Here is a 21,993-nt window from a genome sequence, read left to right as displayed (position 1 = left end):
TCCTACCTGCTCGCAATCCTTGTATGCAGAATTATAGTTCCGCTTTAACCCATTTTTTCTACACAGCTTTATAGGCACCTTGAATTGGATATCATCTTGAAGTGACGACATTTGCAGCAGCATACTGATCTTTGAAGATTATTGTAAAGTGTTTCATATGCTGAATTTGCTTTAGTCAGCAAAAACTTTTATGATCTAGAATGGTATGCATGCTATATCTTAAACCAGTGTAAACCTATTATGGCCATGTTCCATGGGTGTTGGCAGGTCCTGTACATCCTGCAAATTCTAGCACAGCCATGCAGCTCTTAAAATGCAGTGTGATCATACATTCCTTTTACTCCCTACACTATCAGCATGCCAATGATATTCCTAATTTAAACCTTTTTGTTTTCTTGATATATCTAGAGACATTATCAAATTGTTTATTTTCTGCAATACAGGCAGATTGTGGCAGATAAGAGGGGTGGACAGGGTGCTGCACCAAGTGTCTTAAAAACATTACCGCACCCTGTCCAATGCAGGAAGCTAGGTACTACCCACATCTGATTTAAGCATCCATGATTGAAAAGACCGAAGTCCAATGAATGAAAATGCTAAGCCAGAGATTTTGAGCCCGATTTAATAAAGCTCTCCAAGGCTGGGGAAGATACACTCTAATCAGTGAAGGTGGGTGACCCAGCAAACCTGCAATGAATCTGGTACAGGGTTGAAAACATTTGATAGCAAATGACTTTGAAGACATCCATTCCAGGTTTGCGGGACCACCCAGCTTCTCTGATGAAAGTGTATCCTCCCCAGCCTTGGGGAGCTTTGATAAATCAGGGCCATTAGGTTTGAGGACGAATAGGCTTTGATGATGCTGGATGTCTGTCAGCCAGGAAATGGGACAGGCTTTGTCTGACTTGCTGCATCTTCCAATACACACTGTGAAAAGCTGACAGTATGCAGCAAAATCAGAGAAAGTGATTTCAGTACGGAAGTATTACTGTGCAACACTGAAGGTAAGGCTGGAAATCTGTTTTTTCAGTCGATGTATTCCCATCTAGGCATTAGATTCAATAAATGTTTCTTTCTGATATTGCAGCATTATTTTTATATACCTCTCCGTTAGACAGCTCAGACCTCAGGATCATAATGTATAAAACAATTGCCATCCAGCTTTTCTCTTTTTACTGACACTCCCTGAAAGAGGAAGGCGATACTGAGTGCACAGAGCTGTTTGATTGAATATTAACCCAGGTGTCTTGATGTATGGGAGGGGGGGATAGACTGATTATGTGAGGTGTTGAGTTAGAATGTACTTTGCACCTTCCAAAGGAACATCACAGATATTCAAGGAAAGATGAAGAAACGCTCAGGTACAGAATGGTAACAAAATCTGCACTCTGTTTGCTTAACAACAAGGCCAAGCCTACATATTTTAGATTTAGGGGATTCTGGCTTTTGCTTAAATTCTCCTCCACCTGTTTTCCTTTCCTTATTACTTTTACATGTGGTATACCTGAATGTAAAATAACTCCAAGGATTTTGTTTATGGTAGAAAAGTGAAGAGCAGCTGAGGGAGGGGGGCACGTAAAGAATAATCTGGTGTACATGTATGGCATTTATGCCCACCTGCCTTTGTGCACCGATCTGGTTTGGGTAAAAAGTATTCTTTTAATTAAGATCTCATTACTTTTCTGTTGTCTGCATGCGGTGGAAGAATTGAACTTTTAAAAACAATATATAATATTAGGACAATGGTGGTAATTACAGATTGGGATAACTAAAAGACATTCTTTTAAAAAGAAATGAATAAAAACAAAAAGTTTCCCAGTAAAAACTTGCAATAACTTTCTCATGCAGTATTAATATGCAATCATTATTGCAGAAGGAATAGGAGATGACCCTACTGCAATAAATCACACTTACCTGCCTGATTGCAATTTTTGCTTTTGCAGATATATAGTTCTGCTTTAAAACAATGACAACTTTAGTTACTCTCACTAACTGCAATGTATTTATTGATGAATAATTATTACAGACCATTTTATATCTACTCTTGGTGTTCAGCTTTAATTGATGCAGGCATGAATATTTGGGGTTTTAGAGAAATGGGCTGATTTCTTATTGGACTACAGGCATTGTGCCAGGGATGGGCCACATCTTAAAGTGAAGGGTCCAGCTGTGCTGGGTGACAAATGACTAATAGCTGACATTAAACCTATGCTGCACAATGACACCTGAATAAGTGTGCACTGTGATGCCATTAGTAGAAGGGTACTCCAATGTACAAATACAGTAGGTATTGCGGTACCTGTAGTACAGTTTACTGAACCACATAGCAAGCACTGTGGTGTGCCCCCTAAATCCTGCAGAGATGTTTGTTCTTCTGTTCTCTTTATTAACAGCCCATTCTTAATGAAGCAAGCTGCCTCCTGTGATATAATGCAATGCCACTCCTGCAGCTGCTTTGCATTTGTGCTTCATTCAGCTAAGGCAACTAACTCCAAGCTTCATTTGAAGAATACACAGACTTTTCATTAATATGTGACAGCACTGGGAGCCCAAACAGCCAGGCCATAAATTAGTCATACATTATGCAATATTTCTCATTGATTAAACAAACTTGAATTGTTAAACTATAGATCAAAGCTATAATACTAGAATCAAAAACTAGATATCCAATCAAAAACGAGATAAAAATCTAAAAACTACAGTTTTAATAAAAAAATTAATCAGTTAATGCATATTTTTGTTCATTAGTTAACCATTGTATTGCATTTAAACCAGCTTTTAATAGATGTCATGGTAACATTGATCAGAATTCAGATCCATTATCAAGTAAAGGGACAATATATTGAATACGTGTAGCCCATTGTAACCACAGATGACAATCAATCGTAATATAGAAAACAACATTGAAACAAATTGCATCATGTATGACTAGTGTAAGTCACATAAACCCCCCAATTCCTTTTATTTTGTTGTCTTGAATGAACAATTACAAAAGAAAAAAAAATGAGAAGCTATGAAATAGGAATTAGCAGAAATCCATGGAGTTATATAAAGGGGCTGGGTTATTTAGAACAAGGTGATGATAAAAATTGTATCTGCTACTAAAAATAAAACGCAGCTGTAAAATGTAAATGTATTCTGGCAAACGCAAGACCGCTTTTAAATAAAAAAGCAGGGTAATATTGCTGATGAATAACAGATTATGATTTTACAGAGTAGGCATGTAGTAATCTGACTGAATGGAAGTTGTGACTGGTTAATGCATTTAATTTAACAAGAAATACAAAAGGTAACCAAAGGTAAAAGCATTTTGTAAAAATCCTGTTTCAGACCATTTCTGTATAAAGATATCTGTAAAGACTGTGATGACATGGAGCCTGCATGGGTAAATATACATGGTGAAGGTAAGAACTGCGTTTTAATGGGGTGTATTGTGATTCATCTAATATGAGCAAGTGGTAAAGTGAACTAAATAAAAGTTTTCTATGTTATAGGTAACCGCAAGAAATAATAGTATGCCTAAGCACTACCTTTTTGTTTTAAATTTCTCCTAAAACCTAATAGTGCACTTCCTATGACTACATTGAGGTTAGATAACCCGAGACACCGGCTGCTGGTCTCAAAAGTGAAGATTTATGTGAGGACTTGAAATGGAAAGATCCCCCTTGTTTTTCTGTAGATCTTTGTTTTTTTCACTTCTTCTGCTTCTTGGTCATTACCCGACCAGTCAATACTTCTCATTTTCCCTTTGTTTTTTGCTAGTACAGTTCCTATGATTGGACCCTTATAAGTTAGGCCCTGCTACAACTAAAAATGTAGCAAACACAATCAGTGTGACTTCCATATCTAAAAACTGGGACATTGGATGTATTAGTAATTGTATCGAGATTTTTAACCATATCTGTCAAGATATAATGATTTTATTTATTACTGGCTTTGAAATGATAGTGTTTAGACAAATGTAAAAAGTTTATAGAAGCATTTGGTAATAGAGATTGAGGACATCAAATCTTTTACCACTATATTGTCTCATATAGGCTCCATTGTCACAATCTTTATTTACAGCTGGTCTAAAACAGGTTTTTATGAACAAACCCTCCCACCTTTTTCCTATTATCTGTCTGTTCTAAACCCGGTAAACCTTCCAAACACATTATCCTATAATGGCCATCACTCTTTGTTTCTCATCAAATTATTGTAAGCACATTATCCAGTTCACTACTTTAATTAGAAAGACATTTATTTTATTACCATACATTTTATGCTTTTGCTGTCATATTTTTTTAGCATTTATTACCTCCTTATTGTTCTGCACTCTACATTTCCTACTAAAGTGTTTCTCAATCAAGGTTTTGTGAAACCTTAGGGTTAACTCAGAGTTTTCTAAGGGTTCCTGTGAGAAGCATTCTTCCCAAGGACCACCTCACTAATATATTGTGAGCTGTGGATTTAGTAATTATAGTAGGGGTTCTCCAAAGACCTGAAAACATTTTCAAGGGCTTCCCCTGTGCTTAAAAGGTCAAGAAACCAACTCTACTATATCCCAATTTTCATCCACTTCACATCCAACTTTCATCCACAATATGCCTCAAAGACCTGGTAGACAACACACTGTTTGTCTTTGCAGGCCTTGACAAAGAATAACCCTGTGTATGCAATATCGGAGTCCAACCTTCAGAATCTGCTTAGTCTTCACTGTAATCCATTTCTTGTGTTCATTGCAGCAGTAATTCCTCTGGTTGGTAGGAGACACATCCTGTTGTAGCAGTAATAGCCCAGAACTGACATCCCCAATATAAGCTCAGCTGGTTTATTTATTAGGGTGTGTTAAGAGGTTACCTCCACCCTGTCTTCTAATGATAACCTACTTATCTACCTATACCTGGGACTGCCTATTTCCCTTTATCGCTTTTTCCAGGCTCAGCAAGTACCTGGCCAGAAAACAACAAACTATAGGTAAATGTACAGGCCCAGGCTGACTTTCCAGTGCACACCACCTCACATTTAGGAATCCTCTTTGATTTGATAAAACTAGAATCCTCCATGTCGAAATCTGCCTACTGTTGTACCCCCATCCCTCCTCCGGCCACTAATGTGTCGATGATGAGCACGGCACAAGTTGTATAGGAGAGCTACTGCTGCCATATAGGGATTGGAGTGGAAGCAAGCAACATCGGGTTTCTGCCATTTGCAATTGTTGGAATGGAAGTATTATGGTTGTACCTGTCACCGCAACCAAATGCTTACCTTTTCCTCTACAGTAATAAACTAAAACAATAAAGTAACAGGGTCTCTTTAAGATTTACAAGTGTTCTTCATAGTTGCCATATGTATATTTATATATATCTATATATATATATATATATTGTTGATCATTGTTCGTTGTCCCTTATACTGATCTCCTGAGAGCTTGCTGCCATGTAAAGGTTTTATTGCTCCAGCTCTTCTACTTATTCACCCTTTTGATGCGCTCTAGAGGTATGTATTTGTGTACAGTATGCATTCATCCAGCATTTGTTATATTCTTGCTAAAGGAATAGCGCATGATCCCTTTGCAAAGTAAATTTTCATGTAGCTCAGTGAGTAAGGTAAAAATCGTAAAGAACATCCAATCATGTCCAAGGTAAATAAAACAAAACAGGATTTTCCTTGTATGACTGGCTGAATAAAGTCAGCACAACTTCATTTTCAAAGTGCATTTGAACTAAGCTGAGTGAAATGGTAAATGGTAAAGCCTTCCCCAAGCACTCTTCACTGAGTCACAGATGTGAACAGACCCAGAAAGTTTTGAAGCTTCACAGACATTGCAATTAATCATGAATACCCTTTTTTTTCCTTTACAGAAGGTAATGATGATCTGACATTAACTATGTAAGTACACAACTTTTCAATGAAGGTTTTTTAAAAGGTATTGATCTGTTGGCATTGTACATATTACATTTCTTCAATCTGGTGAGAAATATAGTTTCTTTTTTTTACCTAAAACTCGCCGTTTATTAACCGGTCAACAGGTGAAGCTTTATGTAGAGGGCGCTGGTTGTTATTAGAACTGGAATAAGTGATTAATTGTTGCAATTGATTGATTATTAATCAGCAGAGTAGATACGACAGTAGAGGTTTATCTCTGATAAAAGAGCTGCAAAGAAACCTACCTTGATCCATAGTGCATAGTCCTTAGAATTCCTATTCATGTAGCTTAAACAATGCTTCATCCTTGTACAATAAAACATTTGTGTGTGCATCAATCAAGTCGATGTACATTGCATTTCAGAGCATCTGTACTATGGAAAAGTAAAAAAAAGTGTAAATATGTATATACGTGTGAACACTTTACTGCAGATACTTACTGCAGGTGTTAAAGGATTACAATGTGTGTATTGATATTATGTGTAATGCATGAGACATGCATGTAGTTTGTTTTACAGTTTGTTTGTGTTTTGTTTTTTAAGGAAGTTTCCATTTAACCCTAAATTGGGCATTGATAATCCTGCTCTGTGCCTTGGAGAAGATCCAGGTAATTCTTTAGTATCTCTTAACTACAGAAATGTAAAAATAAGCAGAGGTATTGGATATTGGAAGTGTGTGTGTGTGTGTGTGTGTGTGTGTGTGTATATATATATATATATATATATATATATATATATATATATAATTAGTTAGTTGTCAAATAATGACCATATGGATATAGAAATCTAGGACCTTTTTTTGTGATGGCTGGATAATTCATGGCTGATTTAGCTTACATTGCTTGATTCTAGTTATGCTTTATATTCCCTGCACTCCTGACCTGTGTACTTCAAATTTCCCACCAGCCATATTCTCAAGGTTGGGCAGTTATGACTTTTATGTTTGGAGACTTTTTTTTTTTTTTCAAGATGATAGTAAAATTTAAGTGAGTATAAACAACTAGTATAATGATTTGTATTTTGTTCCTAGAAGTAATAATGGTGTGCTAAATCTATAGCAGCAGAGGGAAAAAATTAACGTTATTTATGCTGCAAGTGGTGATAGTATTTGTTTAGTATGATGTGTTTTGGTATTTGACATTTACAAATAATGCTAAGGTCCCTTTCAAACAGCACTGCTGGTCAATACTTTTGCATGAACTACCCTTGTATTTGCAGTAGTAGTGTGGTGGTTCTTCAGGATTTAGGAGTGTGGTTGCACATCAAGTCTGAATAGGGGCCTAAAGAGTAGCAGCAGTAGTGTCACTAGCTTACAAATCACAGATTATGTTGTTTGTGAAATAATACATAAAAAAATGAGGTGTATGTATGTATTTACAGTGTGTGTGTGTTTGTGTGTATATATATATATATATATATACAGGTTGACGTTCAAAAATCCGGCAACCTCCAGACCTGAGGAGTGAAGGAACTGGATTATCAGATTTGGCCAGATTTTTGAATGTCAACCTGTGTGTGTGTGTGTGTGTGTGTGTATATATATTATATATTTGTGTGTGTGTGTACCAGAGCAAAAAAAAAGTGATATGAGCCTAGTAACAATAAACAGTGGAAAAGAAAAATATTGATATTGCTCTTCCCTATACATGTATATATAATTCTGTTTGTACACATTCCTTGAGATTTAGTTTTCTGTTTTCAGGCTCTGATCCAGAACCTGTAGCCCGTTTCTGTGTGCTGAGAAAAGATGCTAATGGAAATTTTGGTTTTACCTTGCGCTTGGAGTTGGAAAGAGAGGGTCATGTTATACGAGAGGTGATTCCTGGAGGCCCTGCGTATCTTGTGGGACTAAAAGATGGAGATCAGCTATTACAGATTAATGGAGAGTATGTACATAAGCAGAAGCACCTAAAGGTGAGATCAAAGTAACTAACTTGTTTCATATTTTATAGGATTCCAGTGTCTAATCTATTAACTATCAGATCATGGTTTTCTATCAAGGTGGTGTCTGGGGAGTTCAGGTAATGCATACAGACATACACTTGTTGTGTGACTGGACAATACCTAGTTGGGACATGTGTAGATCTGTTTTGTAGTTTGTACTCATTATTAAAACAAAAAGCTTCCTCATACAATTTTACCTTTACCTAGAGGACTGTTATAAACATGACAATATCCCCATAGGTGGTGCAGAAGGTGAAGGCTAGTGGCTCCCGTGTGTCACTGGTGGTTCTTGATGAATCCAGCTACAGAAGATTGTGTGCCAACAACATTTCACCACTATCCATTCTTTCGAACGTTCTTCCGGAATCTTGTCCCAAGCCCAGACTTTGCCTTGTACGAGATGAGGGTCGGGGCTTTGGCTTCACTACAAGTGCAACAGGGGGTAAGTTGTTCTATATGAAACTACCGTAATATCCATCTTTTTACAAATCTGTCTACATACGTTATCTTTGCTACAATGCTTTTGTGAATGAACAATCAATGTAATATCACAACTCCCTGATGGCAACATTGTGATCTGTTGAAACAATTGTTTGTGTCTACAGGCAGCATACAGTGGCTACTGATCTCCTCACCCATAATATGTTAGGGAAGAAAGGAGATAGTCAACTATAATCAGAGGGGGAAGTTGAATTGTCCCTGGAAACTTATTTATATAGACATTAAAACCTGATCTCCAGTTTCTAAAGGTTTACTGGAATGAAAAAACCTTGAATTGCTCCTCTTATTAGCCGAAAATTGTGGTCACGTGAAATTCCAGCACTGCCTCTTCTCTCTATCTGCGTTTATATCCAGTGGTACTCTTTGAGTGTCCAAGTCATTGCCAACCAACTTCATGGGGCATGTCAGAATCCTGAGAAACAGTGATGGTAGTGTAGTGTAGCAGATGGAAGAGCTCTGCTGGATCAGTGAGAGAAAATGGTGCTGTCAAGGGACCTGGATGGTAAATTATGGTGAGTATTTCCTGCTTCAAAAGGGAGATGAACCAAAATTCCCATGTGGGATGGGTCAGAAGAGAATGGGTTGGGGTTAAATTTTGCCTGGCAATAGATCTTTTAAAACCTGTACTGAAAAAATATGTAACCTGCCATTGCTGATTACCATATGGAAATTGTATATATCTGAATTTTTTTGTATTTAACAATTACTGATCTGAACTAACAAATTCAGAGCAAGCATGTATTTCATTATTAATTTCATTGTCAACAGATTCCTTGTCTGTACCCAGCTTGGTACAAAACTGTTAAATAAATAATTGTTTTCTATTACTAAGTGTTGAAATACTATTTATGACGATTATATTTTGTGTATGTTGTTACCCAGGTGTTCGTGGCACATTTCTTCTCAATGTGGAAGATGGTGGTGCAGCACAGAAAGCTGGTGTCCCCTCTGGAGCTCGTCTTCTTGAAGTCAATGGTGAAAGTGTCACAAGCTTCACATTGAGTCAGCTGACTAAAAAGGTGCCATGATACCCTCTGTACAAAACTACATACTAATCATAGAATGGATTTTGAAGATGTATACCAATAATTACATTTGGAATATTACAAATATACAGTGCTGTTATTTTACATCAACATTGTTGGAGGTCCAGTACAGAGGTTGGATTTTACAAGGATCCAGGGGTCTATTTATAATCCAGTGGATCTTACATTCAATTAAACATTCTCTAGTAAGGAGTTTTCCAGGCAATGTGTTTCAATAGCAGCAACTGATTCACCACCAGGGAATGTTTCAGTGAATGTCAGATTCACTGCTGTGAGCCAAGTTTAAGGACACTCACTGCAATTGGAAGGAAAAAGTTACACCATTGCAGATACAAATGGTTCGTTATTGTAAGAACTGTGGAATGGAGTCAATAGATTGCTATGAGAAGGATTTTTAACAAAGAAGATGTTAACCTTAAAAGAATGGCATTTAGTTTGCACTATGTACTTTGTATCAGACAAAGTTGTCGTGTTGTCATAAAATATGGTTATTACATTTTTTATTACTTGTGTTCCTTATTTCAGTGCTGGTAATCTCTGTCAACCATTTGCACTTGCTCCATCATTGGTTGAATTTTTTCTATGGACTATCTTCCTGATGGTGACAACAGTGGACCATGCATGTGCAATCTGTGCAAGCATGGCTTTATGTAATCTTGACTAGGACAATGCGACTGGGTAGCAGAAACAAACCTAGGACACATCTGTCACACAATTACAGGAAGACCTTTATGTCAGAATTAGTAGAAATTACTTTTATTGAAAGGTTCAAATATAAAAGAATATAAATATAAAAGAACCTAAAATACATTAACAAGGTAAAATGTACAAGATTGAAGTGAGTGGATTTTAATCTCCTTCAGTGATTGCTGATCTTTTTCTTTTGCCTTTCTCTGCAGTTACAAAATAGCAGCTCGCGTGTTATCCTGCTAGTTCTGGAATCATCTGCATGGGGAATATATGAAGCTCAAGGAATTACACCAACCATTGCATTAGCTGATATCTCATACATACCTTATCGCACAAAAATACTGCACTTGGTGCGTAGTACAGAGGGCTACGGATTCCTTTTAAGACAGGAAAAGTGCCCAAGTGGACAAGGTAAACTAAACCTTTACTCATGTAAATCTTTACATAATACTTGGCCCACAAATAAAGCGCTGTACATACACTGGATTAAGGGATTTAAATTTTTAACAGATATTGAGATCAACGCAGCTTTGTTTGGCATGGCTATTGTATAATACTTCCCCCACCTCCTAGATTGTAAGCTCTTTGGGTCAGGGTCCTCTCCTCCTCCTGTGTCACTGTCTGTCATTTGCATCCCCTATTTATTGTACATCACTGTGTAATATGTTGGCACTATATAAATCCGGTTTATTTTTATCAATAATAATAATAGTATTAATAATAATAATAATAATAATGATGGCACACTAATGGCCTGCTTTTACTCTTTTTGGTTTTGATTCTCCACCAAGCTGTGACTGGATACCAAGGAGAAGCAGAAGCTGTAAAGGTCCTCTTCCTTTCACTTTTCTTTCTCCTCCATGTTCACTGCTATCATGAAAGCAGTAAAACATACCTGATAGGCTTCTCCTTCAACCAGGCTGTGCTTTTTAGAAATGTGGCATAGAGCACGGAAACTAGTAACGCTAATGTTTTTGTATATTCCCTTAATTTTTAAAGAAACCAGCAGGTTTTTTTTGTATTCCTATTGGAGGCAAATTAATATAGAATTCATCTTGCACTGTTATGACTTTTTCTAGAAGTTTCTGTACTTTGCACTTGGTGGAATGCTCATTGTACTAAATAAACCACTCAAATTTCTAACTGGGGAAGTTGTGTAACTTTAGATTACCAATTAAATGAATACAAAAGCCATTTTTTATAGTTTTACATGGGATTTGTTGAGACCCTTGCTGGGGACACATTCTTATTTAACTTGTTGAATCCAGCACAGAAAGTGGCCGAGATTTCTACATTTTACAGTCATAAGATCATAGTAACAAATATTGATATAATGGTATAATTATAGACAAACCTTTATACAGCACAGCTGCTTTAAAAAGATAAAATTAAAAAGAATCGAAAGTTTGTGCAGGAGGTATAGTTACATAATGACATAGTCAGTTAAGTTGAAAAAAGACATAAGTCCACCAAGTTCAACCACTAGGAAAATAACCATATTACAAATAAAAACCATATAGACGTAGTTGATCCAGAGGAGGCAAAAAAACCCTGGGACAATTAGCTCCAACGGGAGAAAAACTTCCTTCCTGATCCTGTGAGCCAATCAGATGTTCCCAGGATTAATAATAGTGTTATCTTTACTTTAAAATTTTAATACCCAGGTAAAACATGTGCTCAAAAAAGTATATGATATTGAAAATGCCTGTTGCTGAAGTAATTGTATGGTTGCATTTGTGTCATACAGGACAGTTTTTACGTGAGTTGGATCCTGGACTGCCAGCAGAAGTTGCTGGAATGAGAGAGGGAGATCGTCTCCTAGGAGTAAATAAACAAAGTGTGGAGAACCTGGAACACGAAGACATTGTCAGCCTCATTCAGCAAAGTGGAAATCAAGTCTCCCTGATTGTTATCAGCAATGAAGGAGACAGATTCTACAGAGAGGTAATGGATCAGTAATAAAATAAAGGTTTAATGTGCCTCCCTCCTTATTACATTTTATATTTCCAGAAAAACACTAAAGCTGCATACAGATGTCAAATTTCTGGCACTGGAACCAATCTGTAATAATTGCTCCCAGTGACAGTAGAATGAACGCTGTATACACAGTGCTGTTCGGTACTTTAGGGAGGAAGGGGGGAAACAGGAGGTACTCCGTCCATAAAAATCTCAATGATTATCCCTGCTTAGTTGTTTAGGGATCTACCACAGTGGATCACTAAACAACATTTGGGAACTACTGAACAAATGCTATACTTTTGCCCCAGATGATCATGATTGTTTGGCTTGGGTGAGAACATATTAGCACACATGTTTTGGGCTGGTGTTGGCTGGCTTGTATCCGCTTTAAGCTCAGTTTGCATTTCCATACAAGGGTCCACATAAGGGTATGCAAAATTTCTAGAAGCAGGTCATAAGAAAGTGAAATGCAAGTCAGATGTACTTGTCAATAAATTTGAATTGATCTCAGACACACCTGAAAGTAATATCAAACTGATGGCATTAATACAAGCCCAAAGTTTATAAACACAGAACATTATATACATTTGTTTAACAAAGTCATCATTTACAGGTGAAAAAAGCATTGAGGTTTTAAAGTTTCTAGTTGGGATGAGCGAGAATGCCTCTTACATTCTTGCGAAAACTTCCTTGAACTTCCGATGGGCCTGCAAAATTTCAGCGATTTTCGCAGACCCATCGTTTGATCGAGGAACGCATTACAGGAAGAGTACCGCGACTGCATTCATGAATGCAGCCATGACAATCCTCCTGTGGGCGATCCCCGGGCACTAGAGGTTAAATGAAGGCTGCATTCATGCATGATGAGCACAGCCGGGGGACTAGAGAATCTCTATCCAAGAACACATACTACAGCCATCAGCTCTGCTCCCCTGATTGCTCTTGCAGGTCCCAAAAAATTCGATCTCGACGGCTGAATTTACACAGGCCGTTCTTCGCTTACATGTTGTAGGCGAGAACGGCCCAAGATCGATTTTTAAAATTTCGCTTGCTCATCCCTAATTTCTAGCAATTAATGCATGTAACCCATGCCGGCTTTATAATCATGTTATATTTCAGTACCTTAAACTACTGACATGAGAAATACAATATCATATTGGCAGACATCTGTATTAAATACATTAAACTTAAGTGACCCCATCGGGGGTAAACGTAACACCGAAGGCACTTCCTTGTGGGAAAAATCAGTGCTATACATACCTGATTATTAGACCATTTGGTTAAACTTCACTTATAGACTGAGCTCCATAGACCACTGGTGCAATCTCAGTGTTGTAATGAGAGAAAAGTTGCAGCATCTGCATATCCTTGGTGGGATACTTGGAATTGCTTACCCCTTTTAAAATTAACTTTATAGCATGGGATGCCGTAATTTCAATTTTGGTTTCATTACAGTATTAAAAAATCAATTTTGAGCTAATTAAGTAGGACATTTCTGGGAAAACACTTCCAGTTGCCATATTAGGAGACTCTTTACACAATACCTACATTACATAAACTACAAATACATACACCTATTGAAGGTCATTTAAAAAAACCCTGAATTATTGTTTTTACTTTCTTATATATTTGACTATTTCATTTATTGGCATACTAAGGAATGTTGCCTGAAGTGCCATATTTCTTTATATATTTTCTCTTTGTCAGATTGGTGTTTCACCTTTGCTTTTTTATGATGATCAAACCCCCGATCATGCTGTCAAAGAATCAAGTGGACAAATTCTGCAAGAATCCAAAACACAGGTATGAATCTATGATAGTAACCCTTTATAAGTAAGGTTTTGCACCAGACAGTAGTCTGACTTGTTTCCTGATAAAAACCCAGAGGATCTACCAATACATATAAATTACGGTGAATACCTTAAAGCAGGAAAAATGTGCAATTGTAGCAACCTTTTTAGGTATTTAGGCATTCTAAACTGCTGAGAACCAGGCTGGAGCTTGGCCAGTCACAAGAAAAATGAAAGAACCATTGAAATAGCTCCTAAGTGTGTGATAATTGCCAATATATAATATATATATAATAAAAAAAGAACATTCAGTGTGACATAAAGCATAACACTATGCTGGATCTGTTAGAATAAGTAAATGATGTATTGTTACATATTGAAAACAGGTTTTTGTTAATATATATTTTTTTCATACAGGCAGAAACCTTGTCACAGTCTGAATCACACAGTGATAACGCAGTGGCACAGAACAGTGAAGAATAAAAGGATCATTCACATCTTTTGTATTATATTTCCTCCCTCAGATGTATAATAGTATATTTACAGAAAGTGTAAAGTAATATAATGGTATGTTATGCTGTAGCCTAGTCCAGTGTACTACCAAAGCTAGGACTTGTGGCTAATGCATTAACCATGAACAATATGGTAAAGATACATTGAACATCCATCTAAAACTGGGGCTTTAAATAGTTCAGACTAGTGTTTTTGTTTCTTTCAAGTGGTACCGCTGCAGTTAACCACATCAGGATTTCCCCTAAAAAGGTTAATATTTGAATAAGTGGTATTGCTAGCATTGCTACAATACTTGCAGCATCTGAAAGCAAGTATAAACATTATGTACTTTCCATATAGCCGTTGGGGGAAAAAAACACCTGCCTTTCAAACACGGGTAAAAGCCCGGGCAAGCACTTGCAAACGCTTATTGGTATGTGCCTGGCACCCAGAAGCATGAAATGTTGCATTTTTTTTTGTAACTGCAAATATCGAAAAAAAACGCGTAGCAACCCCCAGCAAGGAGATCCTGCTGGTATGACAGGCATTCCTGACCTGCTCCTGGTGGCTGGCCAGGAACCAGGACTGGCACACTTGGCAGCAGTAAGCAATACTAAACCACTCTCTGCTTACTCCATTTATTCTCTATTGGGTTGCCACAGGTGGAACTCTACATGTAGCGTATGATCTGAGGAAGCAGTTCAGTGGCATGAAGAATTGGAAACTGTATTGTAAGCTCGCTTCTAGTCTGAACATTGCCTTAAAGTCCTTTTAAAAGAGATAAGAAACCAGTATGTGATTTAATCCACTTTCATTTAAAATCTCAACAATCTTTTAATATATTTTCAAATAGCACTATTTCTTGTTAGATATAAGAGGAATGGCCACATAAAATGTTCATTATGTTTTATTATAGCCTTCTCATTAGTTAGAACTTTTACTTCTATATTTAAATATTTACATCAATGGCTAATGATCCCAAAATATATTTTCATACTACTAGCAATAAGAGACGGCATTGTATAATGGGACAAAATGTATAATTTATCTGCATTTGTTTCCACCTAACCTTGCCTAGATTATGCTACATGCTTGCAGATTGCTGCCAGATTTTTTCATCTAATATTATGAAAAGTCTGTATATTGATTTGGTATCCAAATGTGAAAATACTTCTTATTCCTTATACCCAAGATTAGTTGGTCTTTCCTCATTACTGATATGAAACACAGCCAGTCATCTGCATTCAACAGGTACAAATGATCACACTTCACATACAGGGAGATTTTCACACGATGGCACTGAAAATAATTTTGGTATGCATTAAACTGTGTATGGCGGGCTTTGTTCATTCTAAGATCTGAAAAAAATAGCATACAGACTTTACCAAAACCTAAAATGTGACAACAGGTTTAAGTACCAAGTCAGCAAAAGAACAATAGTAGACCTATGGAACAGAATTTACATTTTTGGTTGGAAAGAATTGGCATTGTTATTTGTTATATGTCAAGAGGGTTTAATCCGCAGTCCTGTAACATCTGTTTATATTGATGATGGATTGAAAGGGATTCACTTGCCCACTTCTGGTCAGCCATGCTTAGCTTTGTCAGTAATTGATCCAAACATGACTAGGAGAAAGAGAGAAAAGGTAAAATCAGCTACATGTCAGGTCATCTTTGGTATCGGCCACCCTGACATCTCCATCCTTAACTTCTGAGGCCGGTTTTGGTTTGGCTGGCAATGGCTAACTAGCAGAACAAACTGCAGGAATGCCTTGGATGCTTTTTCTCCAGCATTGTTGCTCTTATCTCACTGAATTGTCCCTATATACAGGTTTCCTGCACAGTATACAAATTATTATTCCCCATTAACCCAAACAACCAGACCCCTCCTATTTTAAACTTAACACATACTTGAATCTGGAGCTCCCCAGATCATGACAGGTGTGTTTAATAATATCAGTATTAGGGTCTGTGTTGCATTCTCATAGACTTATCCCATTAAAGCAAAACAGCCCAAAAACTAGCTCTAAATGTGTTTAAAATTGCAATCATATTCCTTTAAAAATATAAGCTACTCTGCCATGATTGTATATTGTAAAATATGTTAAAATGATTTATAAAACACTTTGCTAAAATATTTCTGTGTGATTTTTGCCTTTACTTCTCCTGTGTTTTATTTTTTTTTTCTTTAAAATAGGGAACATTTTAATTAGAACTAATCAAGTCAACTTTCAAGCAAGACCTCCAGAGTCTTTTAAATGCACATAGAAATTGACTTTCTATCCATTCCAGTATTCTGCCCAGAAGTTTTTTTTAAGTTGGTTGGGAGGAAGCTGTAGCCAGGTGGTGGCCCCTGTACTGTGAACCACCGTTTAAGTAACTACCCATAAACCAGGTGGTTACTGAAATGTTCTGGGTGGTGCACCTTGCTAAAAGGCTGGGGAGAACACTGCATTCCATGTGCTCATAATCTGCATGAATGTAAGATAAACAGTGGGAATGCCACAACAACAGTCACAGAAAATCATTTTATTGTTCAGTCTGATTATAATGCCAATAGTGCTCTTTACTATATGCTTCACAGAAGTGGGATAGTCTGTTCCCCAAAATATATCATCCTGTACCAGTCTAGCACAGCGGTCGCCAATTGGTGGTCCGCAGCTCTGGCCAGGATGTGCTGAGTCTGGTCAGGACACAATGTTCGAAACGCAGGCTGAGGACGGTGGGCAGGTTATGTCCCTGGATAAAACCTGCCTACTTTCCCACCGCGGGCTCAGACCTGCAATGGGAGAGTGGGTGGGTTCTGGCATCATGATCCCGTTATATTTCCTTTCAGTGACACCCGGCTCCTCGCACATGCGCGATTCGGGAGGCGGTAAACTTAGTGGTTCATGGGTCTGAAAAGGTTTGCGACCACTGGTCTAGCATGATCTATGCTGTGGTGCTCCCACTTTCTGACATAAACTTCTCTCAAAACTCATTTTGGGGTCACTGTTTTATATGCGAGCAGCAGACTCGCCAAAGCTAATCGGATTGATTGACTGAACAAGTCACTTGTGTTTTCAGATAAAAACAAGTAATCTATCACCCCTATATATGTAGAGACATGTATGGATGTGTTCAGACTTATTATCCACTTGCACAGTGCCCTTGTTGTCTGAATGAATACAAAGTTGGGATGTCAGGGCTAAACCAGCATTTCATATGTAATAAAAAGATATACCCCCGGAAAAAAAAAGGTCCCAACTCATAACATAATAGTACAAAATTTCTGTTGTGCTTTTACTTGCTCCTACTAAATATCTTTCTCTATGTTTTAGTAATATAAAAATTGTTACTTACATGCAGTATAGTCCCATATTCTGCCTCCATATTTTGCACTTCTTTCTTCAGTTCTGTAATTTCATCTTCTTTTTTTTGAGCCATGTGCTCAGATTCCTCCTTAAGGGTTTGCAGAGCTTCTTGGCTTATGGCTGTTCACAATTAAGATGAAAAAAGTATTTTAAATGGCACAACTTTTTGTTGGTGTTCTCAGAAAAAATGGCAAACACAATACAAAAGCCTATACAATGCCTTTAAATCCTATATTTGTGTTATTTATAGCAGCATCAACGCACAATATCTGTTCATATGCTCATGAGTTTAACATGGGGAATTATTTGTCACATACACAGTTGTAGTTTTAATTTGGCCACCTGGTCCTCCAGAGCCTGTATACGTGATGAGCTCTGCTGTTCCAAATCTTGATGCTGACGAGTCATTTCTGATGTATGAAAGAAAGAAATGAGAAGAAAAGACATTCTTTACCACAGCAACAAATACATATATTTGGTATGTGTGACCTATTTATTCACAAGTTATGTAAAACAAATCTCTGTGGGACCTCCAAGGGTTACATATACAGTGTAGACCACTTGTTATAGTACTGGTGAATAATAAAGAATAAAGCATAACATTTTATTTAATCTGATTACAGATGATGGGATGGAGAAATACTAATACTTTTTAGTAGGGCCCCACCAGCTTCATATCACACTTCAGGCTGCTGAGTGTAAATGGTTATGATGGCACTTCTCCCATACCACAGCTCCTAATCAGAAAATGTCTGCTGCTCATTTACCAATATTATTAATATTTTATTCTGCTTAGATCAATGGCTCCGCGATTTCATTTCAGTCTTTCAAATTTAGAAGACTACAAAGAAGCTTAGAATATAATTGTGCTCATTGGTTGGTAAAATATATTCTTGGCTACAGTTCAGTCCGTGCTAACTGTGTAATACAAAATCTGATTTTCGTGTAGCATTTGATTTCACAAAAAGCACATATATTTGATGTGTACTTACCGCTATAGATTGCTTGTTTTGTATCTCTTTCCTCCTGTATATCATCTAACAGTTCATGGAGTTTTCCACGCATTTCCTTTTTTTGGTGTTGTGCCTGGCGCATTATTTGCCTTTGCAAAGCTATAAAGAGATTTCATTTTACATTTCACTTTAATTTTTTGGTAAAATCTTAGTTTAGTCATTTCTCTCATCTCAAATTCTCTATATACTGCTTGATCGTTACCCACTGCTTCCAAAATGGCAGGTACCAGGCATTTCATGGGTATGCTGTAGAACCTACTAAATAATATTAAATATAATGCTCTTCTATAATTATAATATATCAGAAACAAATGTAACCCATTATATATTACTTACCAAGGTGATCCTGCAAGACGTTTACCTCTAGGGTGGCTTTTTTGTAATTATCTTCTATCACACCTATCAAACAGGAAGTCACTTTTATTACCAATATGAATACAAATAAATAAATGTAATTATCTACACTCCATACAATGTTCTGTGAAGATCTAACCTAAAGAGATAAATATGCACCTAAGATATAAATGTAAATATTTCAATTAGATATTTTTTATTATAAATTACATGTTTTGTTCAGTTCTATATTTTTAGTCACTTGTTTCCAAGCTCTTCAGTCCACAGCCATTTATCAGAGAGAGAGATGAATGCAGTGAGTAGCACTGTATCCTAGATAACCTGTATTGTACCGAGTACAGGTAAAGGATTTTTATTTTTATTCACGTTCTTATCACTTTTTATTTCCTTAAATGGTTAATATTCTTGTGTACGATAATGCCAAATTTGTAATGCAGATCCATGCTTGGTGCAGATTTAGGAACTAATCTGGGAACTGGCAGGATCATTCAGTATTTTCAAGGAAAAGCAAGAAAATAGAACATAAAATTTTTTAAAGACGATATAAATACACAAAAAGCAACACAGAATTTTGGTTTTGGGTCGACAACTAAGGGAGTTTGGGATGCTTAAGGCAAATGCTGCAAATCATCCTGCTGATTTGTTACAATATCAAAAGATACATATTGTTTCAAATGGATTTACAATGGCTCTACTAAGTCATACATATTTAGAATGTAGTCTATTAAAATATCAAAATAATAATAAAACAGAAAGTATTTCCAGTGCAGTGTGACAGTACCTGACTCTTTCTGCTTCTTCATTTTCTTCTTACTCTGAAGCTTCCCTTTCAGTTTGGGAGGCATTTCTATAAAATAAGTACATGATCAATATCACCAGATCTTTAGGTGCATAATGTATCTTGTACTGTATAAAATAGGAGTACAAAATACTAAACTATCCAAACATTGTAATTAAAAAGAGCCCATATCCAGAATGCAAGAAGATTGTAAGTAAGGTTGTTCCATTCCATAATGTAAAATATAAATACCTGCTGATGTAAGTCTATAAACACAACATTACAGTTTTACTTGTACTAGCTGAAAATAATGTTGGGTGAAAAGATGCCATACCTGGCATGGAGGTCTGGGGAGGTAGAAATGCTTACCTTTTAAATATAATAAATTGCATTATAGCATAACTCTAGCTAAAATCATTAGGAAAAAAATGTGCTGCTAGAGGTCCTCTCTGCAATTGGCAGCATCAATTATTACATTTGCTCTGAGCCCTCCTGAACATACCCTAGCATGTGACTGGAAAGTGAATGTAGAAATAGCGCAGTGATGTGCTTATTTTTCTTTTCCTGTAAGAATTCTTCTTGTAAGGAGTCAAAATGATTTTCATTTTTGCCTCTTATTTTTACACTCCAGCTCATAGTAACCACAAAAGACTGATACCAGATCAAATTTATCTGTTTACATTATTTGCATTTATTGATTACAGATCTGCATTTATTTGCACACTTTTTTAAATACCTGGTGTTCAGCTTTTAAATCACTTTTATTTTTGAACTGATTGTAGATTTTGTAGCACACATTCACATAAGTTGCTGGAATTGTAATATTCAATCGTGGAATGCAGTAGAGGGATACATTTCATGCTTCACAATTCCCAAACCCCAATCTTTAGTGGATGTTTATTGCCTTCCTCTGAATACCTGGAAATGTTTGGTTCTTCAGTAGTAGCAAGCTCGGTCCAAAAACTCTTTGATAGAAGCCAGGACTTTTACTCTAAAAGCAGAACTAAAGTTCCATTTTTACAAATGCTTGATCAAGCAGGTCATTATTGTAGAAAGGGACAGGTGGTAACCCTTCTGCAAAATTCTGTCTCAGAGTTTCTGGCGATTAAGCTGAGCTGCGCATGTGCAACATCAGCTTTGGTTGCCATGAATCCAGGCAATCCCAGCTGAACCACTGCACAAAATCTGCAGTAATTAGCTGGAATACCAACAGTCTGAATGTAGAGAGAACCTGAAGAATGATGAAAATGCAAACAAATGTTTAGGCCGGGTACAGCTCTGGTGACTATGCAAATACATTAATTAGGACACTCCATAAGGCCAACGGGGAGAGTCCCTACAATTCCATTACAAACTTTCCTAAAATAACTTGCCGAGAAAGTCTTGTCATAGCTGGAATTGTTAAGAGGCACAATTGTTTAGGGAAGAAAACTAAAGCATGGTGGTCCTATGCAGAGTCCATATTTGGTTGAGCTCTTCTTGTGAATGAAAGATATGCTTACATTGAACGCTGACTATCCAAATGTGTACTTCTGACTTTTTAATGAATCAAAACGAAAAGTAGGAGATCACTGCTAATGCAACAACAAATGTACAATGGATGGTTTTAAGAGAGCACCAGTTATTGTCACCGGTACGTCTCATAAAACATTACAAAAACAGCATCTACCGTATTTCAGGGGCTCACCAATTCCTCTTCATCAGGGTCTATAATTGAAAGACATGGACTATAATAATTTATGTTGAACCGTAGAATTATAAGGATCTGAGGAGTGAAGGTTGTATTCTGTCTATATGGCTGCAAGTCCATTGATTTAACATATATAATGTACTCTGTCGCTAGCCATTATAAGCCCTGATGAAGGGGTTGTTTTTTATGACACTATATGGCAAATACAGATAACAACAGTACATAAAATGTCCTAATCTATTGTGGCCCTCTCATCCCTCAAACAATCCATTTTAAATGTAGTACGTTTAAATTAGAGAAAGATTTTTGGCATGCATATACAATTTACTGATAACAAACACTTATCAGAAGTGATAGGTTACAAACATACTTAAAAAAAAATAAATCAATTGGGCAAATATTGGCACTAGAGAGATATTGCTAAAACCTCAGAAGGAATATAGCAAGTTTCACTATTAGCAGTAATTCCGGTAAATT

The 21,993-nt window shown here is 36.8% G+C and overlaps 2 protein-coding genes across 2 annotated transcripts; one reads left to right on the top strand and one right to left on the bottom strand.

The window, feature by feature from the left end:
* Positions 1-1,283: 1,283 nt before the first annotated feature.
* NHERF4 (NHERF family PDZ scaffold protein 4) lies at positions 1,284-16,465 on the top strand. The gene is given in 11 exon segments (XM_072426957.1): positions 1,284-1,341; positions 1,344-1,361; positions 5,844-5,871; positions 6,450-6,514; positions 7,609-7,820; positions 8,091-8,292; positions 9,234-9,370; positions 10,297-10,498; positions 11,835-12,031; positions 13,754-13,849; positions 14,254-16,465. Coding segments are annotated over 11 exon segments (1,266 nt in total). The 5' UTR covers positions 1,284-1,298; the 3' UTR covers positions 14,320-16,465.
* Positions 15,826-19,955, bottom strand: DRC12 (dynein regulatory complex subunit 12 homolog). The gene is made up of 6 exons (XM_072426958.1): positions 19,830-19,955; positions 19,031-19,093; positions 18,674-18,793; positions 17,999-18,091; positions 17,671-17,801; positions 15,826-15,954 (listed from the first exon to the last, which is right to left on the bottom strand). The coding sequence occupies exons 1-6, from the start codon at positions 19,891-19,893 to the stop codon at positions 15,826-15,828; spliced, it is 600 nt and encodes a 199-aa protein (XP_072283059.1). The 5' UTR covers positions 19,894-19,955.
* Positions 19,956-21,993: the final 2,038 nt, after the last annotated feature.

This window comes from Pyxicephalus adspersus, chromosome 11, assembly GCF_032062135.1.
Source record: "Pyxicephalus adspersus chromosome 11, UCB_Pads_2.0, whole genome shotgun sequence".
Lineage (NCBI taxonomy): Eukaryota > Metazoa > Chordata > Amphibia > Anura > Pyxicephalidae > Pyxicephalus > Pyxicephalus adspersus.
This window is presented reverse-complemented; position numbering and strand designations above follow the sequence as displayed.

Coding starts and splice junctions, on each gene's coding strand:
- DRC12 (XM_072426958.1), bottom strand. CDS start 19,893: ATGCCTCCCAAACTGAAAGGGAAGCTTCAGAGTAAGAAGAAAATGAAG. Junction 19,094..19,829: donor GAAGAAGCAGAAAGAGTCAG/GTACTGTCACAC, acceptor CCTGTTTGATAG/GTGTGATAGAAGATAATTAC. Junction 15,955..17,670: donor AATATGGGACTATACTGCAT/GTAAGTAACAAT, acceptor TCTTTCTCCTAG/TCATGTTTGGATCAATTACT.